The sequence below is a fragment of the Sardina pilchardus genome, chromosome 8 (genome assembly GCF_963854185.1).
Source record: "Sardina pilchardus chromosome 8, fSarPil1.1, whole genome shotgun sequence".
Taxonomy (NCBI): Eukaryota; Metazoa; Chordata; class Actinopteri; order Clupeiformes; family Clupeidae; genus Sardina; species Sardina pilchardus.
This window is the reverse complement of record NC_085001.1, coordinates 5,330,697-5,356,924: the sequence shown is the minus strand read 5'-3', so window position 1 is coordinate 5,356,924 and position 26,228 is coordinate 5,330,697. Positions and strand designations below refer to the sequence as shown.

At 44.0% G+C, this 26,228-nt stretch overlaps 2 protein-coding genes across 2 annotated transcripts; both read left to right on the top strand.

Annotated features, from left to right (window-relative positions):
* The first annotated feature begins 2,719 nt into the window (after positions 1 to 2,719).
* On the top strand, positions 2,720 to 16,756 carry trpm3 (transient receptor potential cation channel, subfamily M, member 3). Its single transcript, XM_062542462.1, has 8 exons — positions 2,720 to 2,891; positions 4,380 to 4,508; positions 5,695 to 5,946; positions 6,482 to 6,656; positions 9,451 to 9,598; positions 10,566 to 10,759; positions 11,408 to 11,540; positions 12,348 to 16,756. The coding sequence occupies exons 1-8, from the start codon at positions 2,754 to 2,756 to the stop codon at positions 13,915 to 13,917; spliced, it is 2,739 nt and encodes a 912-aa protein (XP_062398446.1). The 5' UTR covers positions 2,720 to 2,753; the 3' UTR covers positions 13,918 to 16,756.
* Positions 16,757 to 21,598: 4,842 nt separating this feature from the next.
* Positions 21,599 to 25,355, top strand: klf9 (Kruppel like factor 9). The gene is made up of 2 exons (XM_062542464.1): positions 21,599 to 22,490; positions 23,753 to 25,355. Exons 1-2 carry the CDS (start codon positions 22,088 to 22,090, stop codon positions 24,028 to 24,030), a joined length of 681 nt encoding a protein of 226 aa, XP_062398448.1. The 5' UTR covers positions 21,599 to 22,087; the 3' UTR covers positions 24,031 to 25,355.
* The last annotated feature ends 873 nt before the right edge of the window (positions 25,356 to 26,228 follow it).

Genomic DNA, 26,228 nt, shown 5'->3' with positions numbered 1-26,228 from the left:
CGTGTGTGTGTGCGCGCGCGCGTGTGTGTGTGTGTGTGCGGTGCGTGCGTGTGGTGTGTGTGTGTGTGTGCGGTGCGTGCGTGTGGTGTGTGTGTGTGTGTGTGTGCATGCGCGTGCGTGCGTGTGTTGTACAGGTCATCCTGGGCCTGCTCCTCCCACCCTCCATCCTGAGTCTGGAGTTCAAGAACAAGGACGAGATGTCGTACATGCCCCAGGACCAGGAGGCCTACCTGCAGGAGAAGGACGTGGAGGAGCCCGAGAAGCCGGCCAAGGAGAAGGAAGAGGAGGACATGGAGTTCACAGTAAGAGCCTACTGTGAGGCGCAGTACAACTCCGTGGTGAGAGCACCCACCTCAGCCCGACCTCACTCACCCACTCACACACACACACACACACATACTGTATATGTATATCTGCGCACACACACACATACTGTACATACACACACACACACACACACACACACACACACACACACACACACTAACACACTCACACACACACAGTCTTTACCAACATGCTAGGTCGGTGAATGCCTTCCAATTCATGCTGAGGATGCCCAACTAAAGCCAACTAAAAACTACCTCAACAAAAAATTCTACCTCAAAAGCAATCGTCCAAATTATTTTACTAACAGAACCAGTCTCCCTCCCAGGGATGCACAGCATAGCAGTTGTTCCGGATTGGCCTCCTCCAACTCAAATTTGCGTCGCCTCATTTGCCGTTCTCTAGTCCCCGCCCCCTTTTCTCTCCTACTTGTTTCTTGTTGTCTCAGTGCAGACAGGGCTGTGGAGTTGTATCGTCTCTTCTCTTCCTGCTTTTTTAGCACTTTGGAAAACCTGTACGTGTCTGTGTGTACATCTCTGTCTCTGTGTTTGTTTTGTTTTCTATTTTTGTTTGTTTGTTTGTTTGTTTGTTTGCTCTGTGTCCTCTATGATCCATGAGTCAGTCTGCCTGTCAGTCTCTGTGTGTTTGGTCTCCTCTTGGTCTCTATGCCTTCTGCTTTATGTCTTCTTTTAGCGAAGGTCTCGTCTGACGTACGGTACTGTGAATGAATGCAGCCCCCCCCCCACCCCCACCTTATCATTTTTGCAACTTTGGCATCACTCTGCATGCTTTTGGATGTCTGAACTGCATGGTGTTTGTACTGCCAGCACCCACGTTTCTGACACAATCAGGGAAAAAAAAGACGTTCCATCTGCTGACATTGCACAAATATGCATCAGCGCATCTCGCATTCAACATCCTGCCTCAGATGCATTGGCGAAACAGGCCAGTACTAATGGCAGAAAATGGGAAATGTGTTTCAGAACAAATCAATCGAGTGGCGCTGACCCCTGGGGACAGCATTTCCCATCATGTAGAGTACAACCATTTGTGCTGCTCTGATCGTGACATGCAGTCAAAAGAGAATTCTTATTTGCTTGTAATACGGATTCAAAACATGTCTGTCCGCAGCAAAAACTGAACCAGAATTGTATTGCAATACGCACCGAAAAAACATCTGTTACTTGTAAAATATCTCCTGTCCAACACTAGCGATGGACGTCATGTGATTATGTGTTGTACCATGTATCCATGAGTTGTTCTTGAATTCTGTTCCAACATTGTTAACACTAGTGTTGCAGTACCATCATTTGTTTGAATATTTTATTCAAACAGTGCTGATTACTACAGTATATTACTCTCTCACTCTCTCACTGAGTTCATCAGCAGCTGAGCATCCTTGGTTTTTTTTCCTTTAGGACAGAAGGGTAATCACCTTTGAATTTGATAACAAAACAACATTTGAATGACTCAGAGCGAAATCATTTTGAGGGATAAGATATCAGGGACATCAAATCAGCGTGGAGCAAGACAGCGAAGGCAATGTTCTGCATTCACCCAACACGCTCTCATGCCTCCCCTGCCTTGAAGCTGTGTCTTTGCATACACACACACACACACAGAGAGAGAGACTCCCAGTTGAGACGAGCGCACACCAGAAACAAGTGCCATGCTTAGCTCAGCACACTGAGCTTCCTTAATGGAGTCGATGAGTCTGAGTAATCAGGGTGTGTGTGTGTGTGTGTGTCTGTGTCTCCGGAATCAGGCCATTCCTGAAAGTGGGGGAAGAATCAGGTTGTTCCGAGTGTATGCACAGGCAGGCAGACATTTTCTCTCCCCGCAGGGTGAGATAGGGAAGAGTTCATTCCAACGCAGGGTGAGATAGGGAAGAGTTAATTCCAAACGCAGTGCTGTGCAGATGGCTAAGATTCAAAGTGGTGCAGGCACGGTTCCCCAGGGACGATTGAGGTTGAAACCCGCGTTTCTTAATGGCAGCAAAGCGTCAACATTGCAATACAATGTTCCCATGATCCAAGAGAGTGCCATGGTGCTGTGATGTGTTATACAGTCATGGATTACTCCCCTTCTCTCTTGGATGTAGCAGGTGTCTAATCACTACAACTGGCATCCACCTCTCTCTCTCTCTCTCTCTCTCTCTCTCTCTCTCTCTCTCTCTCTTCCCTCTCTCTTCCCTACATTCTGTCCGTCAGAAACACAAACACACTCATCCTTCCACGACCCAAAGACTTCCCTCCACCTCACCAAAGACATGGTCATGCAGACATGCCGCATCCATCCCCCTCATTGTCGCAGCATCCACGTAACAGTACAGTATATAGCGCGTGTGTGCCTGTGGATGCCGTGGTGTGTGTGTGGGGATTGATTTCCCGTCTCCGTGTGTGTGTGCGTTGTCTCCTGCACAGGCCATGCTGGGGAAGGTGAGCTCCGAGGCGTCGAGGAAGAAGGACGTGGAGGAGGTCCAGAGTCGCTACAGGCTCATCCCGCTGGGCCGCAAGATCTACGAGTTCTACAACGCCCCCATCGTTAAATTCTGGTTCCACACGGTGTGTGCCAGTCACCTGTTACAAGCGCCCTGCTCCCTAGATCAATATGATTAAAAAAATGTGTTCTTTTCCATTTATGACAAACAATATGAAAAGCACAATCCTGTAAAGCCATAAAGTAATGAGTCAATACAATCCGTCCTGTATGACTCCATAGATGTGTGTGCTTGTTTTCTAATCCTGAATTTTAGAAATGCACTCCTATATCTGTGGGAAAACAAACGCATTACAGGCACAGCACCGTTGCCTTCAGTTTAAAATGAAAGTTATGATTTGAAGTGCACAAACAAACTACTAATCTCATAAAGCGTAAGCTGCTGCAGAGGCCCTGGAGAGTTGGAGAGGGGGGAGTATTTTCACCTGTCAACATGAAAACTTATGCAAAGGCAGCGAAATGGGGCCCTCCATTTAGCAAACAAAATAAGCGCAATGGTTTGATTGCACTCTTATCACGCACTCAGCCGAAAGCGAGGTGAGTGTTCCGCACGGGGTGTTTTATTTCGAGCCCTTTATCGCTTTTTATCAGTCTCATGAATATAAGAACATAGTGTACTGCAGCTGATAGTGGAAAACGAGCACCCCCTTTTCAGTTTTAGAGTGCGAGCTTTCAAAGCGGCTCTCAAGAGCGATCTTGTGATAACTCTTTTTTTATACATACACTGTCTGATTTCATTTATAGCCATCAGACATTGTCCTTGCACAATGTTCAAGCATCTGTGCAGTCCTCCATATTCTTTTTCTAAATACAAGATTGACTCCTGTGTATTAAACAGAGTTGGACAAAGTACACAATTCCTTTATTTAAGTGAAAGTATAGATACCCCTTGTCAAATGTTATTCATTCTCTGTTCGCAAATCTAAACCATTTTCACTGCCGAATACAAAACCAGATATCTCAATTATGAGTAGACTATTTTTTGTTTAATGATGTAAGCTGAAGACCTAGCTATGTGATGTATGTCAGGTGATTGTCTAATTTCATTTCAACATCACAATGACCATAGAGGATAGCCTGGTTAACACCAGACCACTTCTCAAATCTCAGTCACTAACAGTTTCCTCCGGTTCCAGAGTTCTCTCAGGCTACATGGAGGATGCTCTGATGAAGAATCTGCTGTCGCCATCATTACCACAGACAAGTTCAAATTGAACTAAAACAAAATGAACCTCAAGATGGTCTTTATTGCATTATTGAATTTAAATAATCACTTCAAATGTGGTCAAAAGTAGGTTAATGAGTACAGTAGGCTACCTCATGCTCATATTTTAAATGTAGTTGAGTAAAAGTCATACGTTTCCAAAAATATTAATACTCAAGTGACGTATAGATATACTCAAAAATCACACTCAAGGGCAGTAATCAAGTAAATGTACTTAATTACTGTCCACCCTTGGAATTTAGAGGCACTCCTGAGTGTCGTCGTTCAAAATGATTGACAATGAATTCTCCTCCGAGCCGTGACCATCTCTCTGTGTCCGTCTGAGCAGCTGGCCTACGTCGGGTACCTGATGTTGTTCAACTACATCGTGCTGGTCAAGATGGACCTGTGGCCATCCCCGCAGGAATGGATCGTCATCGCCTACATCTTCACCAACGGCATCGAGAAGATGAGAGAGGTGGGGAAGAGACTGGGCAGGCCAGTGCAGAGGGGGAAAAGTGCTCACACATGCAAATACAGAAATGTGTTTTGTGAGGGTCGCGTTATGCATGTGTACAGTCCAACAGCTGTTCTTGCAGACAGACAGGCTAAGGTGGCACACAAAAATAGAGTACTGCTGCCCTCTGCTGGTGTTACTCAGTAATGTCTGGAGAGCTATTATGCAGTACAGTAGCCTACTCCAGTTTCAGCAACAAAGTGCAACAGTCACTTACAGTAGAAGACAACGATTTCTCAGAAACTGAGCTGGGATGTGTTTATTTTTGGCCACACTGAGGCAGGATTGCAGTGAGTGCATCTCTGTATGGGGAGAATATCTTCAGTGCAGCTTGATGCTGTTTGAGGAAAAGATGGGAGATGGGGACAAAAAAGAGCGCTTATCTCATATTTCAACCGTTTTTTTTTATTATCTTTTTTTAAGTAGAACTAAATGTGTATTATATGTATTAGACATGGAAGAAAATATTGGTAAAATCGAATGTCACAATGTTTTATTTGGCAATACAATATTACATTTAAAAAATATACTGTAATATTGATTTTTTGTATTCATATTTTGTTATTGACATACGAATAACTCTACTGTATAGTGTATTGAATTGTCTGTCTAAAGCAAACCTGTTTTATGTATATTTTATGTGTATGATGGAGTCCTCTTTACAATATCATTTTTTTTGTCAAATTAGACTTACAAATCGTGATATATCGCTTTTCGCACAGTATTGAAATACATTTGATGTATGTATAGAAAGTACAATACACTCTACACATAAAGAACACAACACATAATCTACAGAAGAGGACACAGAAAACACCACTATGTACTGTATGCCCTTACAGTCCAACGAGCATCTTCAGTCCAGAGTGTCTGCTAAATATGAACGAGTGCTTTTTTGTGAGACCACAATGGAAATAAGCCTCAGGGCTTTTTTGTGTAATCCTGACATTCTTGTTGAAAGAGATGGTGCGGTCTATGATCTGTATCATGTTCTTTTATTTTAAATCTGAGTTGGTTAAATAAATCAAATCAAATCAAATCAAATGTACAGTAAGTGGAGAGGAGTATGAATGATGAAGAGGAATGTATTGGTGCCTGTGCCATCTGACTTTGTGTGTGTGTGTGTGTGTGTGTGTGTGTGGGTCAGATTCTGATGTCTGAGCCGGGGAAGCTGCTGCAGAAGGTGAAGGTGTGGCTGCAGGAGTACTGGAACATCACGGACCTCATGGCCATCCTCATCTTCTCCATCGGCATGGTGCTGCGCCTGCAGGACCCGCCGCTCATGAGCTACGGCCGCGTCATCTACTGCGTCAACATCATCTACTGGTACATACGCCTGCTGGACATCTTCGGCGTCAACAAGTACCTGGGGCCGTACGTCATGATGATCGGCAAGATGGTGAGAGACACTGACCTCCGTTAGCTTCTGTCAATGTCTGCTCAGTGTTTAATGTCTGAGGAAGGGCAGTGTGTCCCGAAACGTCACATGTGGTGAATAAAAAGAAAAAAGAATATTGGAGCTTTAGTGTGCGGACTTTTCTGTCCTTTTTACTGTTGCTTTTTGAGTCCAGCACCTACTTTTTTAAATATTCAGATGTGCACCCGCTTCTACACTATTAACTCAGTGTTTAAGACATTCTATTGTTTTCAGTTTCCTGCACAGTCATATTCATGTTTAAGATTAATCATTATACAGTTTTCTTTTCAAAAATACAGTACACCTATATTCGTTTTTGTTAGAAATATCCACTGAGATTTGAGCATCGATATTACTCTAGATCACTCTAGATAGATGTTACTCTAGATCACTCTAGATAGATGTTACTCTAAATCACTCTAGATAGATGTTACTCTAGATCACTCTAGTCATTCGCTGTATCTCATTCTGTCCACTGTGTGCCTCTTTCCCCCATTACCATTGGCCCCTGTTCCAGATGATTGACATGATGTACTTTGTGATCATCATGCTGGTGGTGCTGATGAGCTTTGGAGTGGCCAGACAGGCCATTCTGAACCCAAACGAGGATCCATCATGGATGCTGGCCCGCAACATCTTCTTCATGCCCTACTGGATGATCTACGGGGAGGTGTTTGCCGACCAGATCGACCGTAAGAACGCCACTTCACCTGCTGGACCACAGAGAGAGATATGGTTGTAGACATACAGTATGGTTGACTCTAGCAGAGCTCAAGTGGGCTGATTGTGCTGCGTGTTTATCCCACGACACGATGTTCCAGAACATTTAGAACAGGTTGCTCGGGTTACGCTAAACTCTTTGTGCAGTCATCCGCAGAGCTGGCTAGCACCAGCGCTCCTTTGCTCCTACTTCAATTCAATTCAAAGAACTTTATTTTTCCGTTAGGAACTTCACATGTGGAGAAGCAGCACATACCATCACACACACACACACACACACACACACACACACACACACACACACACACACACACACACACACACACACACACACACACACACACACACACACACACACATTCTCTTCTCCGCCGCTCTGTGTCCTAGTTTGGATCAAGGTGTGGAACAGTCTATTTTCCCCCTTGCGTCTCTAGAGTGTGTGTGTTGTTCTCCCACACAGACCCTAGTGGGTATATCCTGTATCTGGCCATCCTGAGGAGGCACACTGTGAATAGCACAGAGGTCAAAGGTCAAAGTGCCAGAGAGACTAAAGAAGACGACGTGTGAATCATCACTGCTCTGAGTCTGAGTCTTAGGAGTTACTTTAGGAACTACAGTATGTGGCTGAGACCTTGAGCTTTTGCATCCAGAAACCTACCATCAGTATTACACACATTTTCTCAGTTCTCGGGTCGCTGTTCAATTAGAATTTTTAAATCCACTTTAAGATTATTTTTAATGAGAGGAGCTAGTGCATTATATAGCTCATTGTTTTTGTCACCAGGATGAGTTTAAATAGTAGTGTATCTCATGCATGCACACCAACTTCGCAAAGTTGCAAAACACCCTTAGACCGTCTCCGGTATCAATCAAAATGGCATACTTAAGTGCATAAACCGGCATTTAATCCTTATACTTCAGTCACGTATGAACATACTGTCACTTGATCTAGTGTGTACAGTATGTGTTTGTGCTCTGCATGTGTGTGTGTGTGTGTGTGTGTGTGTGTGTATGTTATGTATGTGTGTGTGTGTGTGTATGTTGTGTGCTTGTGTGCGAGATGGATGGCCCAAAGACAAGAGAGCTGAAATAACACTGTGATTCTTTGTTTCAGATTCATTGCATAGTAGGAAGCTACAGCACAGGCTGAAAGACAAACTCTGGCTGGTCGAAAATTACTTTCGAACTCATGGAACCTGGCGTCACAATGGTCCATCTCATATATACAATATATACATATATATATATATACATATAAGACTCTAGCCAATAAAAAAAAAAGACACAAGCTGAATGAATTATTAATAAAAGAGTTCCCACCAGCACCATCCCAGTCTCACTCAAGTCATGCTCATGAATCCGAGCTTCACATCCCCCTGCCCCCCCCTGCCCCCCCTGCCCGTGCCTTGTGCCTTGTGCCTTGTGCCTTGTGCCTGAGTAGAGAATCTATGAGTGACTGACTCTCACACATCCTCTCTCTCTCTCTCTCCCTCTCTCTCTCCATCTCTCTCCCTCTCTCTCTCTCTCTCTCTCTTCTCTCTCTCTCTCTCTCTCTCTCTCTCTCTCTCTCTCTCCCCCTGAGGAGCTGAGCGCTCACATGACGCGGACTCTATGCATGTGTCTGTAGACCAGTCATGTTTATTCACGCAGAGAACCCATGTCATGGAAGCTCTGCTGCACCCCCCAACCCCCCCCAACCCAACCCCACCCCCCACCCCACGTCTGCACCCCCCCCACACTACACCCCCCTCATTATCGCCACTCTCACCGGCACCCCAGGAATGGCACAGCAACATCAACACATCTCCCACCCATTGCTCAGCCGACTGTAAACATGATTTGAAACAAAGCAAACAAACAAACAAATAACCAAACACACACACACATGCACGCGCGTGCGCACGCGTCGCACTCTGTGTGTGTTTGTGTGTTTACAATCACATAAACAGCAACATCCCTGATGTTCCATCAGAGGTGCTGTGAGAACACACGTGCAGGAGCCGCGAGAGCTGTCTCGTCCGCATCAACACTCCATCCCCTCATCCGCTCCAATGTTTTTTCACGTGGTTCAGTTGTCAGAGTTTTCGAACAGATTTACTAAGGGAAATTCAGGCAATTCAGGCAAAAATTGTGGAATCCAAATGACGATAACAATAAAGCTAATAATGTGAATTATTAGTATATATAGATTTTGTTTAAACAAAAAAAAAAGCCAGTTCAGATATTTCAGTTCTCTTCCTTTGGGCTTCTGGGTGTGATGTGTTTCTCTGAAAATTATGAATGGGCCATATTCCTGAATAAAACTCAAACCCAATTTTATCCAATGTCCTCTCCTACAGCAACTGAACCATCCCAAATGGAAAAAACGTGTTATGAACCAGTGCATTCGAAACTATTGCACAACCATCCTCTGCAAGACAACAGCACACATGAGTGGCAATATATTTTAAACATTTAGGACATGTTTAAATATATTGGGTATGCAAGCGACCAACATGAATGAATATATTTTTTTGTATATATTTGGAATGCATTTCAGCACACATAAGCTCTCCATTATAGCATTCAACCCTTACTGCCTTCTGTGTGTGTGCATGGTGTGTAAAAGGGTGTGTGGGCCTTGGCGTTAGTGTGTGTGTATGTGTGTGTGTGTGTGAGAGAGAGAGAGAGAGAGAGAGAGAGAGAGAGAGAGAGAGAGAGAATGTGGGTGTGCATGTGTGCTGTTAAACTCAAGGCCTCACTGTTGTCTCTACTCTGTTACTCCAGCTCCATGTGGGCAGAATGTGACCACAGACGACGGGGTGATTGTGCACCCTCCCTGTAAGACTGGGGCCTGGATCGTCCCAGCCATCATGGCCTGCTACCTGCTCGTGGCCAACATCTTGCTGGTCAACCTGCTCATAGCCGTGTTCAAGTAGGCCATTTATCTCATACCGCTTGATTTCCACTGTGCAGTTACACCTTGTTGCTCTTTATCAGGCATTTTTATGAAAGTTTCATAATTCTTACGTTTTGGTAAACATCTACAGTACCCTCCAGAATTATTGCCACCCCTGGTAAAGTTGACTAAAAAGAGCTTTTAAAAAAAAGAATCCTTTGGTAAGTTAATGTAATCTTACAATGAAGACATTGAGGAAAAATCCAATACCTTGAAGGGAAGCAAATGTATTCTGAGAAAGGGAAAATCTACAGAAGCGCATTGCATTCACATAATAATATACAGCATATACTGTGTATACTGTTACACACTGTTATAAAACTGTTATTTTAAGGCTTAACTACCGGTAGTTGATTAACATGATATACTGTGTATATATATATATATATATATATATATATATATATATATATATATATATATATATATATATACAGTATATCATGTTAATCTACTACCGGTAGTTAAGCCTTAAAATAACAGTTGTATAACCTTTCAAAACACTTACAATGCTTACAATATGATTTGTCTGTAGACAACTTCACCATGCTGCCACTGTGTCATTATATCTTGAACATTGGCAGTGGTGTAAAATAGTTTGTTTTTGACGTGAGTGTATGCCCTGTTCGCTTTCACTGTAAAACAATTTGGTGTTAATGCAAACTACCGTCTTGCTATAAACTCCACCAATTTACGTTAATTGTGCTCTCAAACAACATTTTGAACCTATTAGATTCTGAAGATAGACCCTAGGTTGAGTTTGCTCTGGAACATTCCTTTAAGAAAGATAAAGTCACTGTTTAGTGAAAATAAATATGTTCTGCGTGTCATTTAAGGTCATTTGTGGTCTGGTAGTCAAACTGTGAACGTAGCACTTTTATTTCCTTTACTCTTTTAAGTTGGCTATGGTAATAATTCCTCCCATAACACTTTGTGATCGTAGCAATACGTTCTTCGAAGTGAAGTCCATCTCCAATCAGGTGTGGAAGTTCCAGCGCTACCAGCTGATCATGACGTTCCACGAGCGGCCCGTGCTCCCGCCGCCCCTCATCATCTTCAGCCACTTCACCATGGTCCTCAAGCACCTGTGCTGCCGCTGGCGCAAACGGGACGACGACGAGCGAGACTACGGCCTCAGTGAGTCATCAGCTACTCGCTCTTCCTGCGTTGGACCAGTGTTGCCAGACTGGGTTGACTGATTTCCGCCCAATCACCCCGCCGTCTTCAGCAAAAACAAAACGCCCAATGACGTTTTTGTCATAGAGAACCATTGAACTCAAAATGTTATTTTACCCGCCTACAGCTTATTTCCCCCCGCTGAACGATATAAAAAGAATCTGGCAACACTGCGTTGGACTGGCTTCTTGTTCTTGGCCGTCAGAGACAGAGTCTAACAGGAATACTGACATCCCACCCCCCCCCCCCCCCCCCCCACACACACACACACACACACACACACACACACACACACACACACACACACACACACACACACACACACACACACACACACACACACACACACACACAAGCACTTCTACTTAGTTTGAGATCAAAATACCTCATTTGAATAAAGCAAATTAAATCTGGTTCTTCACTAATCTGCATGTAACCATACTGATTCAAGGACATGGCTCCACTAGGTCAATGCTTCTCTTCAGTCGCGTTATTTCATACGCAGCATGTCCACACATGAGCAGCATGCCCAGGATACAGATAGATGCTTCTGTTTTCCAGAATCATTTCAAGCGTTCTGAGTGTTTGTGTTTATCTCCAAAACCACAGAGCTCTTCATCACTGAGGACGAACTGAAGAACTTGCATGACTTTGAGGAGCAGTGCATTGAGGAGTACTTCCGGGAGAAAGACGACCGCTTCAACTCCTCCAACGACGAGAGGATCCGGGTAACATCAGAAAGGTCGGGAACACAGCAGCACAACACACTAAGCACATACGCATCCTTATCCCAAACACACCCAAGTCTAACATCTCCTTACACACTGGAACATGGAGTGGGATCTTCCAGCATAGGATTAGTGTTTTGCAGACGCTGGGTACTCTAGGTAGTACTAATAGTAATTAATTAAATGACCTTTTCTTCTGATCCCGATCCCCAGAGTGAGGATAGAGGAGTTCACTTGTCTTGTGCTCTCCCATTATTTTCATGCATCCCATCCCAGCATTCTCGCTGACCATAGGATGGCGACTTCCACGTTAATTCAATGCTCATACATACCAGGCCAGCATGAACTCCGCTTACAGTATATAATGTTCAAGTATCAATTTGGCTTATACAATGTTATGTAATATTGCATAATATATACTGTATAATATAGATGATATATAATGTATTTCCTCATACCACTCCTGAAATTAGATTGCATTGGTCAGCACCCCAGCCTACATTAGGTGACTGTATGAAAGATCCTTCATTACTGACAAGATAGAGCAACATAATGCATCTCTATGGAAGCAAAAATTCGAACAGTTCCTGTCTGCTTAAAGAGGCGTGCCGCAAAGACGTCGTAGTGAGATATCGATCTCTGTCAGATTGGCAAGCAGTTCAGTTAAAATGTAACGTCACTTTCTAGTTCTGCTTAAAGGGGGATTTCACCCCCCTCTCCTTTGCAAAAAAAAGAACGCAGAAATGGTTGAGCGTTTGCGCCTCTCGCTCCGCTGTAACCCTCTCTGACTGCATTCTCCATGTCCGTGTGTTGGTGCTCAGGGTGGAGAACATGGCCATGCGCCTGGAGGAGGTGAACGAGCGGGAGCACTTCATGAAGGCCTCCCTGCAGACGGTGGACGTCCGCCTGGCCCAGATGGAGGAGATGATCGGCCGCATCGCCCTGACGCTGGAGCGCGTGACGGGCCTGGACCGGGGCGAGGTCACCAAGGTGCGCTCGCGCTCGCGGACCTCCTCCGACTGCACCGACGCCAACTACATCCTGCGCCAGAGCAGCTTCAACAGCCAGGAGGGCGGCGCCTCGTACCGCCCGCCCGAGTCGTCGCTGGAGCAGGGCGGCGAGGAGTCCGTCTCGCCCACCTCGCCCACCAGCCTGCCGCCGCGCGCCCGCAGCCACTCCTTCTACGTGGGCGGGGCCAGGGTGGGCGGCGCGGCCGAGAGGGCGGAGAGCTTCTTCAAGGAGCGCTCGCTGAGCCTCCACCGCGCCAACAGCTCCCAGTCGGTGGCGTCGGGCGCCAACGCCAAGGACGCCAAGCCCGTCCCCGTCAACACGCTGTCCGTGTCGCAGCACCACCGGCCCTCGTCCTGCATCGACATCTACGTGTCGGCGTCCGAGGAGGCCGGCCCTTCCGAGAGCTTCCTGGAGCCCGTCAGGATGGCGCCCCCTCTGGCCCGGGAGTCCTCCTTGCACTCCGAGATCATGGAGGCGGTCCTCTCCGGGGGGCGGGACTACGGCGGGCGGTCCGGGGCCGGCGAGCGACCGTCGGACGCCACGGCGATGTACGAGGACAGCGCGGCGGCCGATCTCTCGCTGTGCTCGGCGCAGCTGCTGCTCGCCGACAGCCTGCCGCCCTGGGACCTGGACCCGTCGCCCCCTCCCTCGGCCGGCCTGCTGGAGCGCTCCAAGAGCAGCCGCTACCTGTCGGCGGCCGGCGGCCTGTTCCCGGACGAGCCGGCGCTGGTCAAGTCGCACAGCATGATGTTCTCGTCGCGGCCGTACTACGGCGGCCTGAACGTGCCGGTCAAGGCGGCCGAGTACACCAGCATCACGGACTGCATCGACACGCGCTGCGTCTCCGCCGCCTTCCCCATGCCCGAGCGCTCCGAGTCCCCGGGCGGGTCCTTCACCTTCGACAAGCCCCAGGACGTGAGCTCGGCGCACCCGGAGCGCGAGGCCGAGCTCAGCCACGCCGAGTCCGACCCCGAGGACCCGGGCGAGATGCTGGGCGAGTCCAGCCGAGCCTCTTGGAGGGCGGGCGGCGGCGGCGGCGGAGGAGGAGGAGGAGGAGGGGCGGACCTCGGCATGGCTCTCGGGCCCTACTGCTCGCCGCTCTCCCGGCTCGAGAGAGCCAACAGCTGCTCCTCGTCCGAGGACTCCCACTCCGCCAGCGCCTACGCTCGCAAGAGCTTCTCCATCAGCGAGAGGATGGAGCGGGGCCACGGCGGCGCCACCTCCTCCTCCTCCTCCACCACCGCCTCCTCCTCCAGGAACCCCTTCCAAAGGAGCAAGTCGGGGGCTCGGCCCGAGGGGAAAACTGACAGCTTGTCTATGAGAAAGCTGGCCAAGCCAGCCGCCTTCCGGAGCTTCGATAACAGGCACAACTTCACATGATGGCGGTGGGCTCCAGGCAGGCGTGGCCCCGGGGAGACGGGGGAGGCAGACTGGATGGAAGCGGTCCTCTACCTCATGTGATTTCTAAGTTGGCCCCTTCCATTGCATGCTTTGGCAAAGCTTAAATCTCTCTCAGAATGCACGGAGTTACTCCGTGCTGTGGACACACTGGTAATGAAACCTACATCTTTAAGGAATCCTAAACAAAACCAAGCATCATAAACACTATTTTACTGATTTCTGTTCTGTATTTGATTTGGGAAACCAAGAAGACAAATATCCCCCCTGACATCTGTGTGCGTAGAGATTACATTGAAGCTGTCCAATCTGTATATAAATTGTGGATCACTCCATAGAATAGCCCACTTTTATGGTTTTTTCGTTTTGCTACCCGAGTTGTGGACGGGGTCATTTAAACTAGCCAAACAACCACAAAAAAGGGAAATACTGACATAGTGCTCCTGCTGACTGTGTCAGAGGAGATTTCTGTTGATGTTCTGTTGATTCATTCTGATGCCCTCTAAAATGCAGATGCATTACAATTAGGAACCATGCATCAGGCTCCCACATCTGCCATCTGGCGATGATGAATGTAGTGAAATTGTGGGTTTCCTTTCAAACGTTCTTAACAGAACAGGCTAAACCACAAAAGGACACTGTCCTAATACTCAATAATCAATAATCAAGTTGTCATTGTCAAGTTGTAATCAAGTGAGGGTTTGTCCCTCATCATGGCTCTGCACTGAGATCAGAAGCAGAAAGTTGTTGATTACGGAATTGTGAAGCCAAACGCTTGTGTCTCTGCAATGGTCATTATCACCTCAAGAGGGCACCATTACTCTTCAATGAGGCAGGATTTTAGTTGCAGATTTTTAAACTTACACCATACCATACTAAGGTCATAGTATTACATTTCACATACACAAGTAATTTTTTAAAACCCAAGCTAAGTGCCGAACATGGAGGGTTCTGGTAGACGTTTTTATTACTGTTTTTAGCTCATGGATACAGAGGCTCTGTAATTTGTATGTAAACTCAACATATTGTAACACTTGCTATGCAAGATGTCAGAGATGGAAATTTGGATTACAGTATGCACTTTAGACCATGTTTTTTTTTCCTGGTATGCACATCTCAAACTTGAAGATTTCTCACAGATCACTGATCTCTTGCTGAGGAGCTGCCGATATACAGTACAGTTTGCTGATCCCATGGGAGTTCCACAGACACATCAGGATTAAACCTGACCAAATTTCATGTATTTAGAAACATTGATCGGTATTCCTAAATAGATGATTCAATAAAATCCACAAAACTAAGCTCCAGCTGATGCATACCATTTTCTTTCTAATGTACAAATATGATTTAACAGGCCTCCTAAAAATACATTTCTGATGATATTTTGAATATTATATTATCACTATATAATTGTTTGTCATAGCCTATTGTATAATACTAAATATAGGAAATATTTTACATTTATATAAATAATTTATATTTACTCAGTATTCATTTGAGATTCTTGATTGTTCTATGTTTATTCTTAGTGTCCTTTATCTCCCAAACATCCTTATTGAGCCATTTCTCTCACAAGACATAAAGTCTTCTATCAATTATCTATTTTTTATCTTTTAATCAGTATTTTGGAATCAAGGAAAGGATGTGTGTAATACATTAACAGTTCTGGACACATCCAATTCTATCTTAATTTTAATCGCAATTTACGTATTTCAGTATTTATGTGTATGCATGTACACTAATCTTCTGAAATCAACAAACCCCACGAACCCAACCAAACGATATTCTGACTTGTAAAAACTCTGAGCAATACGAAATGATGTGCACTACCAGGTTCTGGGGGTCTCCGTTGAGTTAGTCAGTCTCTTGCTTCTCACCACATGTAGTACTCGCCAGATCCTAGCCTACTGCTAGACCTTATGACTGCATCAAGAGGAGTACTGGGGCACGCTGCTATCAGCCTGTGCATACAGTATCTTTGCCATCAACTGAATCATTTATTTTGCCTTATCCACGTGCAATACTACAGAGAAATACTAGAGAGAATTTCACCTGTTCTCTTAATATGGTCTCCATGCGGTATTTGTCACTCAATCCGAACTCCAGATATAACAAAGACGTCAACCTGTAGTTCTTGACTATAAGCCATCATTGTAGGACAGGATGGGAAATTCACCAGCTTGCATTGGAAGGTTTATTGCTGGACATCCTAGGGGGGGTGGCACAACGGCAATGGACGCGCATATCACAATGTGGGCGTCTTAGTTTGTGTCCGCAACAATTTGAAAGAATCACAGGGATGAAAAGGCACAGCAAAAAGAAAGGAAATTTGTATCTTTCTGCTTATCCAATCACTGTGACATCCCGCCCCCCATGAGGGGTTTCAATCACAGAACTTCCCATCACTTCCTGCTTTGTGGGATGTGGAGTAGATAGGATGAGATGCATGGTGTGGAGAAGCCTACCTTATACTCATGGGCCATGCAAAAGACAACTAATTAACTTTCTTGTTTGATTTCTTATCTGTCTTTATGCCTCAGTGATGTTTAGCTAAATCTGATGGAACACTTGATTTTTTATTTTATTTCTTTTTTTTTTTGCAGTTTCTTTTGCCTTGTCTCAGATTCAAGTTCATTTGGCCCATTAGAGTGGAGTGGATTCCCTTATCTCCATTCGTAATGAGCATTATTTTATATGACTTGCTTGAGACTGAACTTAGACTTGCCCAATGCTGATGGTCAGATGTACATGCCCTGTAAATGTAGTTGTGATTGTTGTAAGAGATACAGTACCAATATCAATAAATATATATAAGAATTTATGACAAGTCATTGTATGACAGACACATACCAATAAGGACAACCTACAGTACCTAGCATTGTGCCAAAAGGATATTATGAGGAAACTTTATGTACAGTATTTTCTTAATATTTTCCTATATTGTAGCATACAGGTTTGTGAATTAAATACCACCTATGTGAAAATGTTTTTTTTTATATTTATTGGTGAGCACTTGTATGCTACTAAGGAGCCCAAGCACATGTTTTCTGCAATAATATTGTAGTTTTAACTGAAGGGCCTCGGTTCATGTAGTGTCCTTTGATGCATGCTGTTCTTCCTCAAAGGATGCAATCTGTTATCACCCAGTGGAGCGTGGGGGGAGGGGGTTGGGGGGGTTGGGGGGGGGGGTTAACAGAGGGGGGTTGTGGAAGGCAATTTGTTGGAGTAGTAAGTATTTGGATTCAAATACAGTTCTACTTTCTTTAATATTCCTTAATGTGAATAGGATGTTTGGCATGTGTTACTAAATAAATTCATGATTCAGTGAATTCCAGCAGTGCCCCCTTACTGCCTTTCTGATCTTCTTCCTCCTGCCCACAAATGAGTATGGATAGCACACAGCACAGACGGCACAGCAAGCGAGAGCAAGCAGACAACACAGCAGACAACCACATCTCAAACCACCACCAATTTCTTTCAGACTGTGTTCAATCTGTTAAAAATCGGCGCTGGTGAATACATCACCTCTGCTCAAATAATCAAGCATATATGGCACATCACCTGACTGCTGATACAGTTTCTAAATGACAGGATTGTTGCACAGCTGTGCCTTGGTCACAATAAAAGTGTGCAGTCTTGTAACACATGCCACAGATGGCACAAGTATTGAGGGTTCGTAAGGGTAGGAGCAGGGTTAGACTTATAATGTTTTTAGAGTGCTGACCAAAGTATAAACTATCATTGAATAACAAGAAAAAAGGCTGCACTATGCATAATCACCATTTAGTGCAGTGACACACTGAGGAAGGCAGAACGCCGAAACAAGTTTTGAGGGACCATGCAATTGGCATGATAACTTCAGGAATGTCATGGGCTGCTGCCGATTAACTGAAATGTTCATTTCACAACCAAACGTCGCCTCCAGTGCATTTCCAATAATTCAGCAGCTAGGGCATCCAAGCAGCCTCATAACCACAGACCACGTGGAACAGTCCATGCCAGCCCAGAACCACCGCATTTGGATTCATCACCTGAGAGATCTCGTCTGAGAACAGCCACCCAGACAGCTAACGCAGCACGACCACAGAATCTCTGCACAAACAGTCAGAGACTGTATCAGTAGCTATGTGTCATGTGTGTTAACGTCAACAGAGTGGCCCATAAGGTGGTGGGATATGGTATGAAGCTATGGACAATGACCACGGGTGCATTTGACTGATAGCCAGGGGTGGATAGTAACTATTACCGCACTTAAGTATGATTTTTGGACCCATATTCCACAGGCCAAATTGAATAACATGGTCAACTTTAAGTGAAGGAGAGTGTCGCATTGTATGAGTAAGTGTTGCCCACCACTGGTTTGGCTGAGTGCCTTCATGAAGAATGGACTACGTGCTATGTTGGTTTTTAGTTTTTAGAGGACACAACTTTTTAAGCAATGTTGCCATGGCAAACGACCAGTGTTCCTAGTATTCTGTTCTGATCGGATGATTGCAGACGTTTCCCACTCATGATTACAGTTCTCTAGGTGTGTTGCACAGTATCATTTGGAAAGTAACCAAAAAACATTGCTCAGCAACATTGCTTTAATACTCATAATCAACTTGATACAGCTGCCGTAACACATTGTTGCATAAGAGCAAAACATAATATGCCATGAATGACATATAATTGATCTTGTAAGACATTTCAATCTGTTCTTCTGACTACGTATAGAAAAGGTGGATTTTAGTCACATGTTCAAATACCTAACTCCAAATATCACAAATATGTCACTTTATTTATATTGTTAAAATACCATAATGCTGTAACTATTTAGTTATATAGTTATAAGATAAAACTATATAGACTATAACATTTGAAATGTTACCATGTAACCTACTTCCTAAAGGGTTACAAATTCCCAGTTTGGCTACAAGGCATTACAGCTTACTATGAGCAAAGGTGTCAGAAGGCACACTCATCTTCAGGGAACATTTTGTTCCTCAAAATAACACGTGGGAAGGGAAGGGCTGACTAACACATCAACAACGAAGTGACCTCAAGTTGCTGTTATCGTAGCCTACATTTGGCAGGCTACATATTTCCATTTGTTTGACTTCTTTACTGAACAGATGTAGGCTACATAAATGCAAAGCAGCACAATGTTGACATGTCTGAACAGCTTATTACCAAAGCAGCTGGTTTCATGAATTTTGCCAAGCGTAGGGTTATAAAGCTATGTGCCACAGATCACATCGCATCTCCAAGGCACATATTCGCATTAGAAACGGAAACGGAAGCGGAATTTCCATACGTTTGTTGAAAAGAAAGCCATGGGCCTATATACGTGTATCTACCCATTCGGTAGTCTGCTGTACATCGTAAACAGACTGTTCTGCACAATACCAGGACAAATGTGTGACGCCCCTTCACGTGGGCTTCCAGGAAAACACTGTAGGGGGGCGTAGCCGCTCACATGGGTTGTTTTGGCCAGATCAAATCCTACAACTCGGAAGTGTTTGGTGAGCTGCTCAACAACTGCATGCAATGGATAAGGTGGCACTGCCTATGAGACATTTTACTCGGATATAAGCCCTGAAATGTCCTAAGTGTACCGCGAAATTGGTCTTTTACAAAAACGCTCCAATTTTGCCCTCATCCTCGTTCTCAGAAAACACACGACACTGTCATTATAGAGATTTAATTGATCGCTATCCAAATGTGGTCCGTTATCAACTATAATGCATGCATTAGAATAAAGCATTTGTCTTAGTCGTTGTTGACAAATGGATGAGAACTGAGCGTCGTCCTATTCTTGTATGCTGAGCTGAGAAACTCCTGCTGAGCCTACACTGCCTGTTTCACTGGCAATCATTTATTATAAACAAAACGTTACATCTGTCAACCTTTGGTCTTCTCCTACATAGGCACCTGACAGGTGTGCAAAGGTTTTGTTCTTTGTTAGCCTATTACAGGTTACACACACGACCCCACGTTATCAGCACGAGATCATGATTTTGTGTATGACAGGGGACACCTGCTGGCTCGTGTCCTGGCACGGGCTACTGACCTCGTGAACTCTTGAAGACTTGTATCATGTGCTCACTTGTCAAGTGTAGTAGCATGCAACAGAACATTCCACAGCACGTTCGCTTAAATCTTCTAAGCTACTGCATTACCCATTTGATCTTAAAAGTGACACAACTCAAGCCAAGCACTATCATTATGTGTACTGGGAAAAAATATTGGGCCCCCTTGCACGTTATGCTTTGTGGAGTGCAGTGGAGTGGGACCACTCATCTACCACAGTCATTGAACTGTGTTAAAGGGACATTTCACCGATTAGCATTAAGCTTTGTATCTTTAAAAAAATAGTCATGTTTTTTGAATGGTCGCGCATCATTCCCTCAGTTTGCCTTGAGATGGGAGAAATACGGATTTCAATGTTGGACTTCCTGCTTTCAATGATGTAAAAATCATAATTTTACATCATTGAAAGCAGAAGTCCTATTCAAGGGTTTCATTGAAATCTGTATTTCTCCCATCTGTGGGAATGAGTTGCCCAGCACTCTCTGTTCCTGCGATAGTTTTGGATCTTTCAAGAGGGGCCTTAAGACATACAGTATCTGTCCAACATCCACTTAGTTTATTAAGCGCTTCTTACGGGCTATGGTTTGTATATTACAGTATTGTTTATTCCCATTAGGCTGGTGATCGAATTTACATTGTTGTTTACAATTGATATTCTAGCCATACCATACCATGCCATTGTTATTATAGGATTGAATTATATGTTTGTGATATATGATTGTTTATTTGCCATTCTCATTAGGCTATTGATTGCATTGACTTTGTTGTTTATTATTGCTATTCTCCTAATGTAGTCTAACAAACTTTTTAAATGTCACTGTTAAATTAATTATTGTATCGTTACCTCCGCCAAGGAGTTTGTTGGTTTGTTTGTCTGTCTATTTGTTCACAAGATAACTCAAAAAGTTATGGATGAATTTTTATGACATTTTCAGGGAAGGTCTGAAATGACCCAAGGAAGAAACGATTGAATGCCGTCTGGATGCAGGAGGCGGTTTTGTGTTCGCTTGACGGAGGTTTGCGCTCTCTTAGTGCTTTTCTAGGTTTTTATTTGTATGTTGCTTTGGACAAATGTGTCTGCCAAATCCTATAACCATAACCTTGTGTGCTTCAAAATAGACTTTGGGATTAATCCAACAGGCCTGCCTCCTGTGACTGGGTGATCTCAAACTATCTCTCTACACTTCTAGGCTATTTCATATCACACTGCAGTAGGCCTAGACATATACATGTATATTACCAACTTTGGGTGTCAACCTATTAGTCAACAAATATCACGCTCGCATTATCAATCAAAATGGTTCATTATAATAATCCATCACCAAAGCAAAGTTGTTTTATTTATTTTCTACTGAACCTATAACACAGGCCTAAAGGAGATAAACTAAGAAAAAAAGTGATGTAAGTAGTGAGCCTCCCATGTAGTGGACCTCCGTCTCTGACGCTCCCTCGCTTTCGAATTTGATTGGACAACAGAGTTAAACTAGAGTGTCCGTGAGCCAACCCCAACCTATAGCCGGCTTCCTTGAAGGTGTTTCCGAGTAGTGCATAAACGGAACGTCACTGACACTCTTGCCCAATCGTATATCAGATTCATGATGACACCCTGAGATTCCGCGAAATTGCTACTTTGAGAAGGTACCCTGAAATGCAGTAGCCTGAAACGAATGGTATTGATGCCTGTGTCTTTCGGCAGGGGATCACAAGCGTGGGATGTTGCTATAGATCAACATAATTTTTGGTTTCATTTCATCGGTTGGATGTTGTCTTTTTTTAAAAAGCTTCTCTTCTCACCATCAAAAATACTTAGAGCTTTCAAATTGAAGTTGTTATTTTAGGTTTGCCCACTCCATCGCATTTCGCGTGACGGCTTCTATTGGAATTGTGTTGCTATTTAGAACACTGTAGGAAACACGTGTGGCCCAGCCGCATGTTTCTTGAAACATTGTCAATGTTTCGGCGTTATAGCCATTTGAACCAAAACGCGAGTAGACTAAAGATCAGCAGCGAAATAGGACTGCTGCGTTGATTTAAAACTTTTACGGATTTAGCAGCCTATACCCGCATAATCTTTACCGTTATGTCAGATCTGGCTGTGAAGTGTTTGGACTCAATCTCTAACTGTTTGAACAAAAATGACTGTCCTATGGACGAATTGACCAAAGAAAATCAAGAAAATAGGACTTTGCTGATGGTGGCTATGATTTTACTTGACCTGAAACAGTGCGATTCATCTGCTCGAAGCAACGTCGGTACAAGTAAATGTTTAGAAGATGACGCAGATAATCAGTCAACAGAGGATGAAGCGCGGAATCCCTTAACCGGACGATGTCCACCAAATACAAGGGTGGTTAAGCAGAGTCATCGGCGCACCGGGAGGTCACACGTGTCCCCGGAAAAGAAACACTGTTGTCCCTTCGATGGTTGTGGCAAAACCTATGGCAAATCATCTCATCTCAAAGCGCATTTGAGAGTTCATACAGGTTAGTTTTTTCTTCAAAAATGTAACGTTATTGAATTGTGAAGGCAGGTCCTCGTGAACTTGCTGGTGTGACCTGATATCACCTCAAAAGTGTTGGGTTTCCAAAGCTTACCATTGTCCTTCAGGGCGTATGCACGACATGGGACAACGTGTTAGTCATGTGGATGATTCAGTGTGTAGCTTACCGTAGAGGTGTTGTTGACTCCGTCATATTTTGTGTCAGGCCGATGGTACGCTGTGGGGGTGTGACTGCATATCAGTGCGCCTGTTTCTTCAACTGGAGTTTAGTCATAGCCTACTGGCGTTAAAAGAGACGCATTCAGCTTAGCTATGCAAAATGTCCACCTTGTCACGGTTGCTGTCGTAGCCAACGTAGAGGTATTGGATGCTACCCGAAGTTGAAATAAATAACAGAATAGACACCATCAATAGACAGGCTGTTTGAATGCGAAACGTTCAACTCCAATGTGACCGGACATGACCCTTCTTCCGCCAACACCCATTCAAGATTGTAAACAGGTCACACGTGCTCAATGGTGTTACAACGTGGTGTACCTAGAACTATTCTTTCACATAAACTTACGTCAAAGACCAAATAATATCGGATCTTTGGTTGATTTGATCATCAGGCACCAGGCACTTTACTTTGGATAGACAATTAAAAAGAAAAGAAATACACCAGGGAGTAGCTAATTGACGTCAAAAAATCTAGACTGGAGTAAACATTTCAAGCCTCCGATATGTTAAGTCTTCTTATGCATGGGTTTCATCAGGTCCCCCTCCACAGCACAGGTGTTTAAATCAAGCACCTTGATTATCAACGCAGACTGCATTTGTGCTTGATTAATACATCTGTGGAAAGGGACCTGATGAAATCCATGACTAGTTACCAAATGAATTGCCAGGGGGCCAGAAGTGAAGATGAGGTGGGCTTTCATAATACTACTGAACAAGACACAGTGGGTTACTTGTATAACTATTGAGTCAGCTCCTTTGTGATCACAATGGCGATTTATATTTGTTTGCACCTCCAACAGCATGGCGTAGGCTACCTGGTTACCTTCCAAAAACGCCCTCAAAGGCTCGTATGTTTGTGTGAAAGAATAAGGGTGTCTTACATGTGCCAAAGTTGCAGTCAATATTACGCATTCATTATGCGGCTCACAATCTTTTTTAATAAATAAAATATCAACATAGAGCTTTCGACATGGTTGTGGTGGTGACCTTACTCTTTTTCTCTCACTCTCCTGGCTGTGGCTCCAGGTGAACGACCCTTCCAGTGCACGTGGCCAGACTGTGCCAAGAAGTTCTCGCGCTCGGATGAGCTGACTCGTCACGTTCGGACACACACCGGAGAGAAACGCTTCACCTGTCCACTGTGTGACAAGTGCTTCATGAGGAGCGACCACCTCACCAAGCACGCGCGTCGGCACGTGGGCTTCCACCCGAGCATGCTCCACACCGCATCGGGCCGGAGACAGCGGTCCTCTTCGTCCATCTCGTCATCTGGCTCGAGTGACATGCTGTCTGGATGCGTGTGATGGGCGCAATTAACTCTTCAAAACACACACACACACACACACACACACACACACACACACACACACACACACACACACACACACACACACACACACACACACACACACACACACACACAATGTACTGTACTCACAAGCAGACATGCCCAGGGGAGCTGCAGCTGAATACCCTTGTACAGTCCTATGGAGTGGACCACTTGTAAAAAATGTTGTGGTGTAAGGTAGCTTTTTCATAGATCATTAATAATTAATAATTAACTAGATTAAATGCTATATGGTTATAACATTTTAAAGACATGCAACCGAATGTAATGTGGTCGAGAGGAAATATGTTGCTGATGTAGTGATATCAATATATGATATATATTTCCCACCCTGTAGACACTGGTTTACCCATATTGTGGATCACTTCTGTTTTCCTGGGGAATTTAATCTGATCATCCTATATGGGTGTTGTTACATTGCTTTCCATCTTTGCATGGATTTATTGTTATTAGAAGGAGGGGAGAAAGAGTGAATTGTAGTCTAGGCCTATGCTACTATACTACAGGGCTGCGTTACCCAAAACCATAGTTGCTAACTACAGTAAGTTACAGTAGCAATGTTGTCGGTTGCAATGCAGTATCCCATTGCCAACCAATTAAGTTGCTAAAAGTTTAGCAACTAATGTTTTGGGGAAACGCACCCCTGACTATAGCCATAGTTTTGTAACATGGTTGGAATTCATTCGTGTACATGCGGTCATGTCCATTAGCCTACTGATTGGAATGGAAAGACCATTTTTCCTTACTAATCTGGGCAACAAAGGGTTAGGTCCTCTATGCTATTCAACATGTATGAATGCCATCACCTAGCCTATTGTATATCATGTCCACACTACATACAGCAGAGGAATGTTTGTGTTCAAGGCCTTCTCCGTGTGTGCCCTCTAGTGGTTTTAAGATACAACTGTCACTTTCAGAACTGCAGTTGTGCCTCATCAGAACTAAATGTTCTACTTCTGTTTTAAAGTCGGGGTATTTTTTTTTTTATGTGAGTGGGGAGGGTAATTTGAATGTAGCTGTTTGTACTGTGAACACGCCATAGCTGTCTACCAAACCTGCCTTTGTTAAATCATGTTTATCAGTCAGTGTATATATGTGAAGCCAAATCAGACACTACAGATGAATACTGTCAGCAATACTGTATCCATATAGACAGGTTGCCTTTCATACTGATAAATCACTATGTGTGCCTTTAATTGAAATGGGCATATTCATGTCAAAATGAAATTATAATTGCTGTATTAATATCCAATACAAATGTAATAAATCCTCTAAAAATAATGTTTTCTTAACATTTAATGACTCGATTAACCAATACGTTACAATATTTACCAGAGAAAATATCAACAGTGGTGAAAGAGTGTATTTCAACAGCAGAATGTTTTTCTCCATTGCTTTGATGCCTGTGCCAACTCTGACATCACGTTTTGAAAACAGTTACAGTAACACCCATGTCTGCTTGCAAAAGGCTGTTACTCTCTTAAAACATTTAATATGTGCAGCAAAAGCAAATTGTGCCTTCAAACAAGACATCCTGTCATCGAATCACTGTGTGTTTCAATCAATCATTGCACACTGGACAACAAAATGCAAAATACAATTTTCTAAATTAGCATTTTTGCTATGTCTGTTCCATTTCTTTCACCTTTTTCTGGTATCAAAATAACTGAAAAGACCATAGATCATTCCTCCCAAGATGTTACTGTCATGGACATGTACAGTAAGACCTACAGTAAACACCTAGACAAGACACATTTCACTGAACTACAACTTGTCATTTTGATTGAAATAGACCTAAAGTAAATACCATTTGTACTGTCCTTTCTCTAAATGTGCCTTAGATCCATACTTGCAAATAGCAACACAGAACAGACATGGCATCTCTTAAGGATAATGAATGAGTGCTGATTGAAGAATTGTGCAAAATAGTTTCACACAGGTGTATCAGAGACTCAGACTTCTGCAAGGAATCTCTGCAACCTGTGAAAAGATGTTTTCTTTTTGTTTAGCACGGGGAAACTGATAGAGTTTGGGGTCTTTGAATGTTATCAGTCTTCACTGTTTTGCAAAAAGGGTGTGAGAAATGTGGGAACCCAATGAAAACGTGTCAACATTCGCAAGAGATTAGTTCTGCTGTGCAAAGAAGGTGTTCAT

Coding starts and splice junctions, on each gene's coding strand:
- trpm3 (XM_062542462.1), top strand. CDS start 2,754: ATGCTGGGGAAGGTGAGCTCCGAGGCGTCGAGGAAGAAGGACGTGGAG. Junction 2,892..4,379: donor TTAAATTCTGGTTCCACACG/GTGTGTGCCAGT, acceptor CCGTCTGAGCAG/CTGGCCTACGTCGGGTACCT. Junction 6,657..9,450: donor GTTTGCCGACCAGATCGACC/GTAAGAACGCCA, acceptor CTGTTACTCCAG/CTCCATGTGGGCAGAATGTG.
- klf9 (XM_062542464.1), top strand. CDS start 22,088: ATGTCAGATCTGGCTGTGAAGTGTTTGGACTCAATCTCTAACTGTTTG. Junction 22,491..23,752: donor GCATTTGAGAGTTCATACAG/GTTAGTTTTTTC, acceptor CTGTGGCTCCAG/GTGAACGACCCTTCCAGTGC.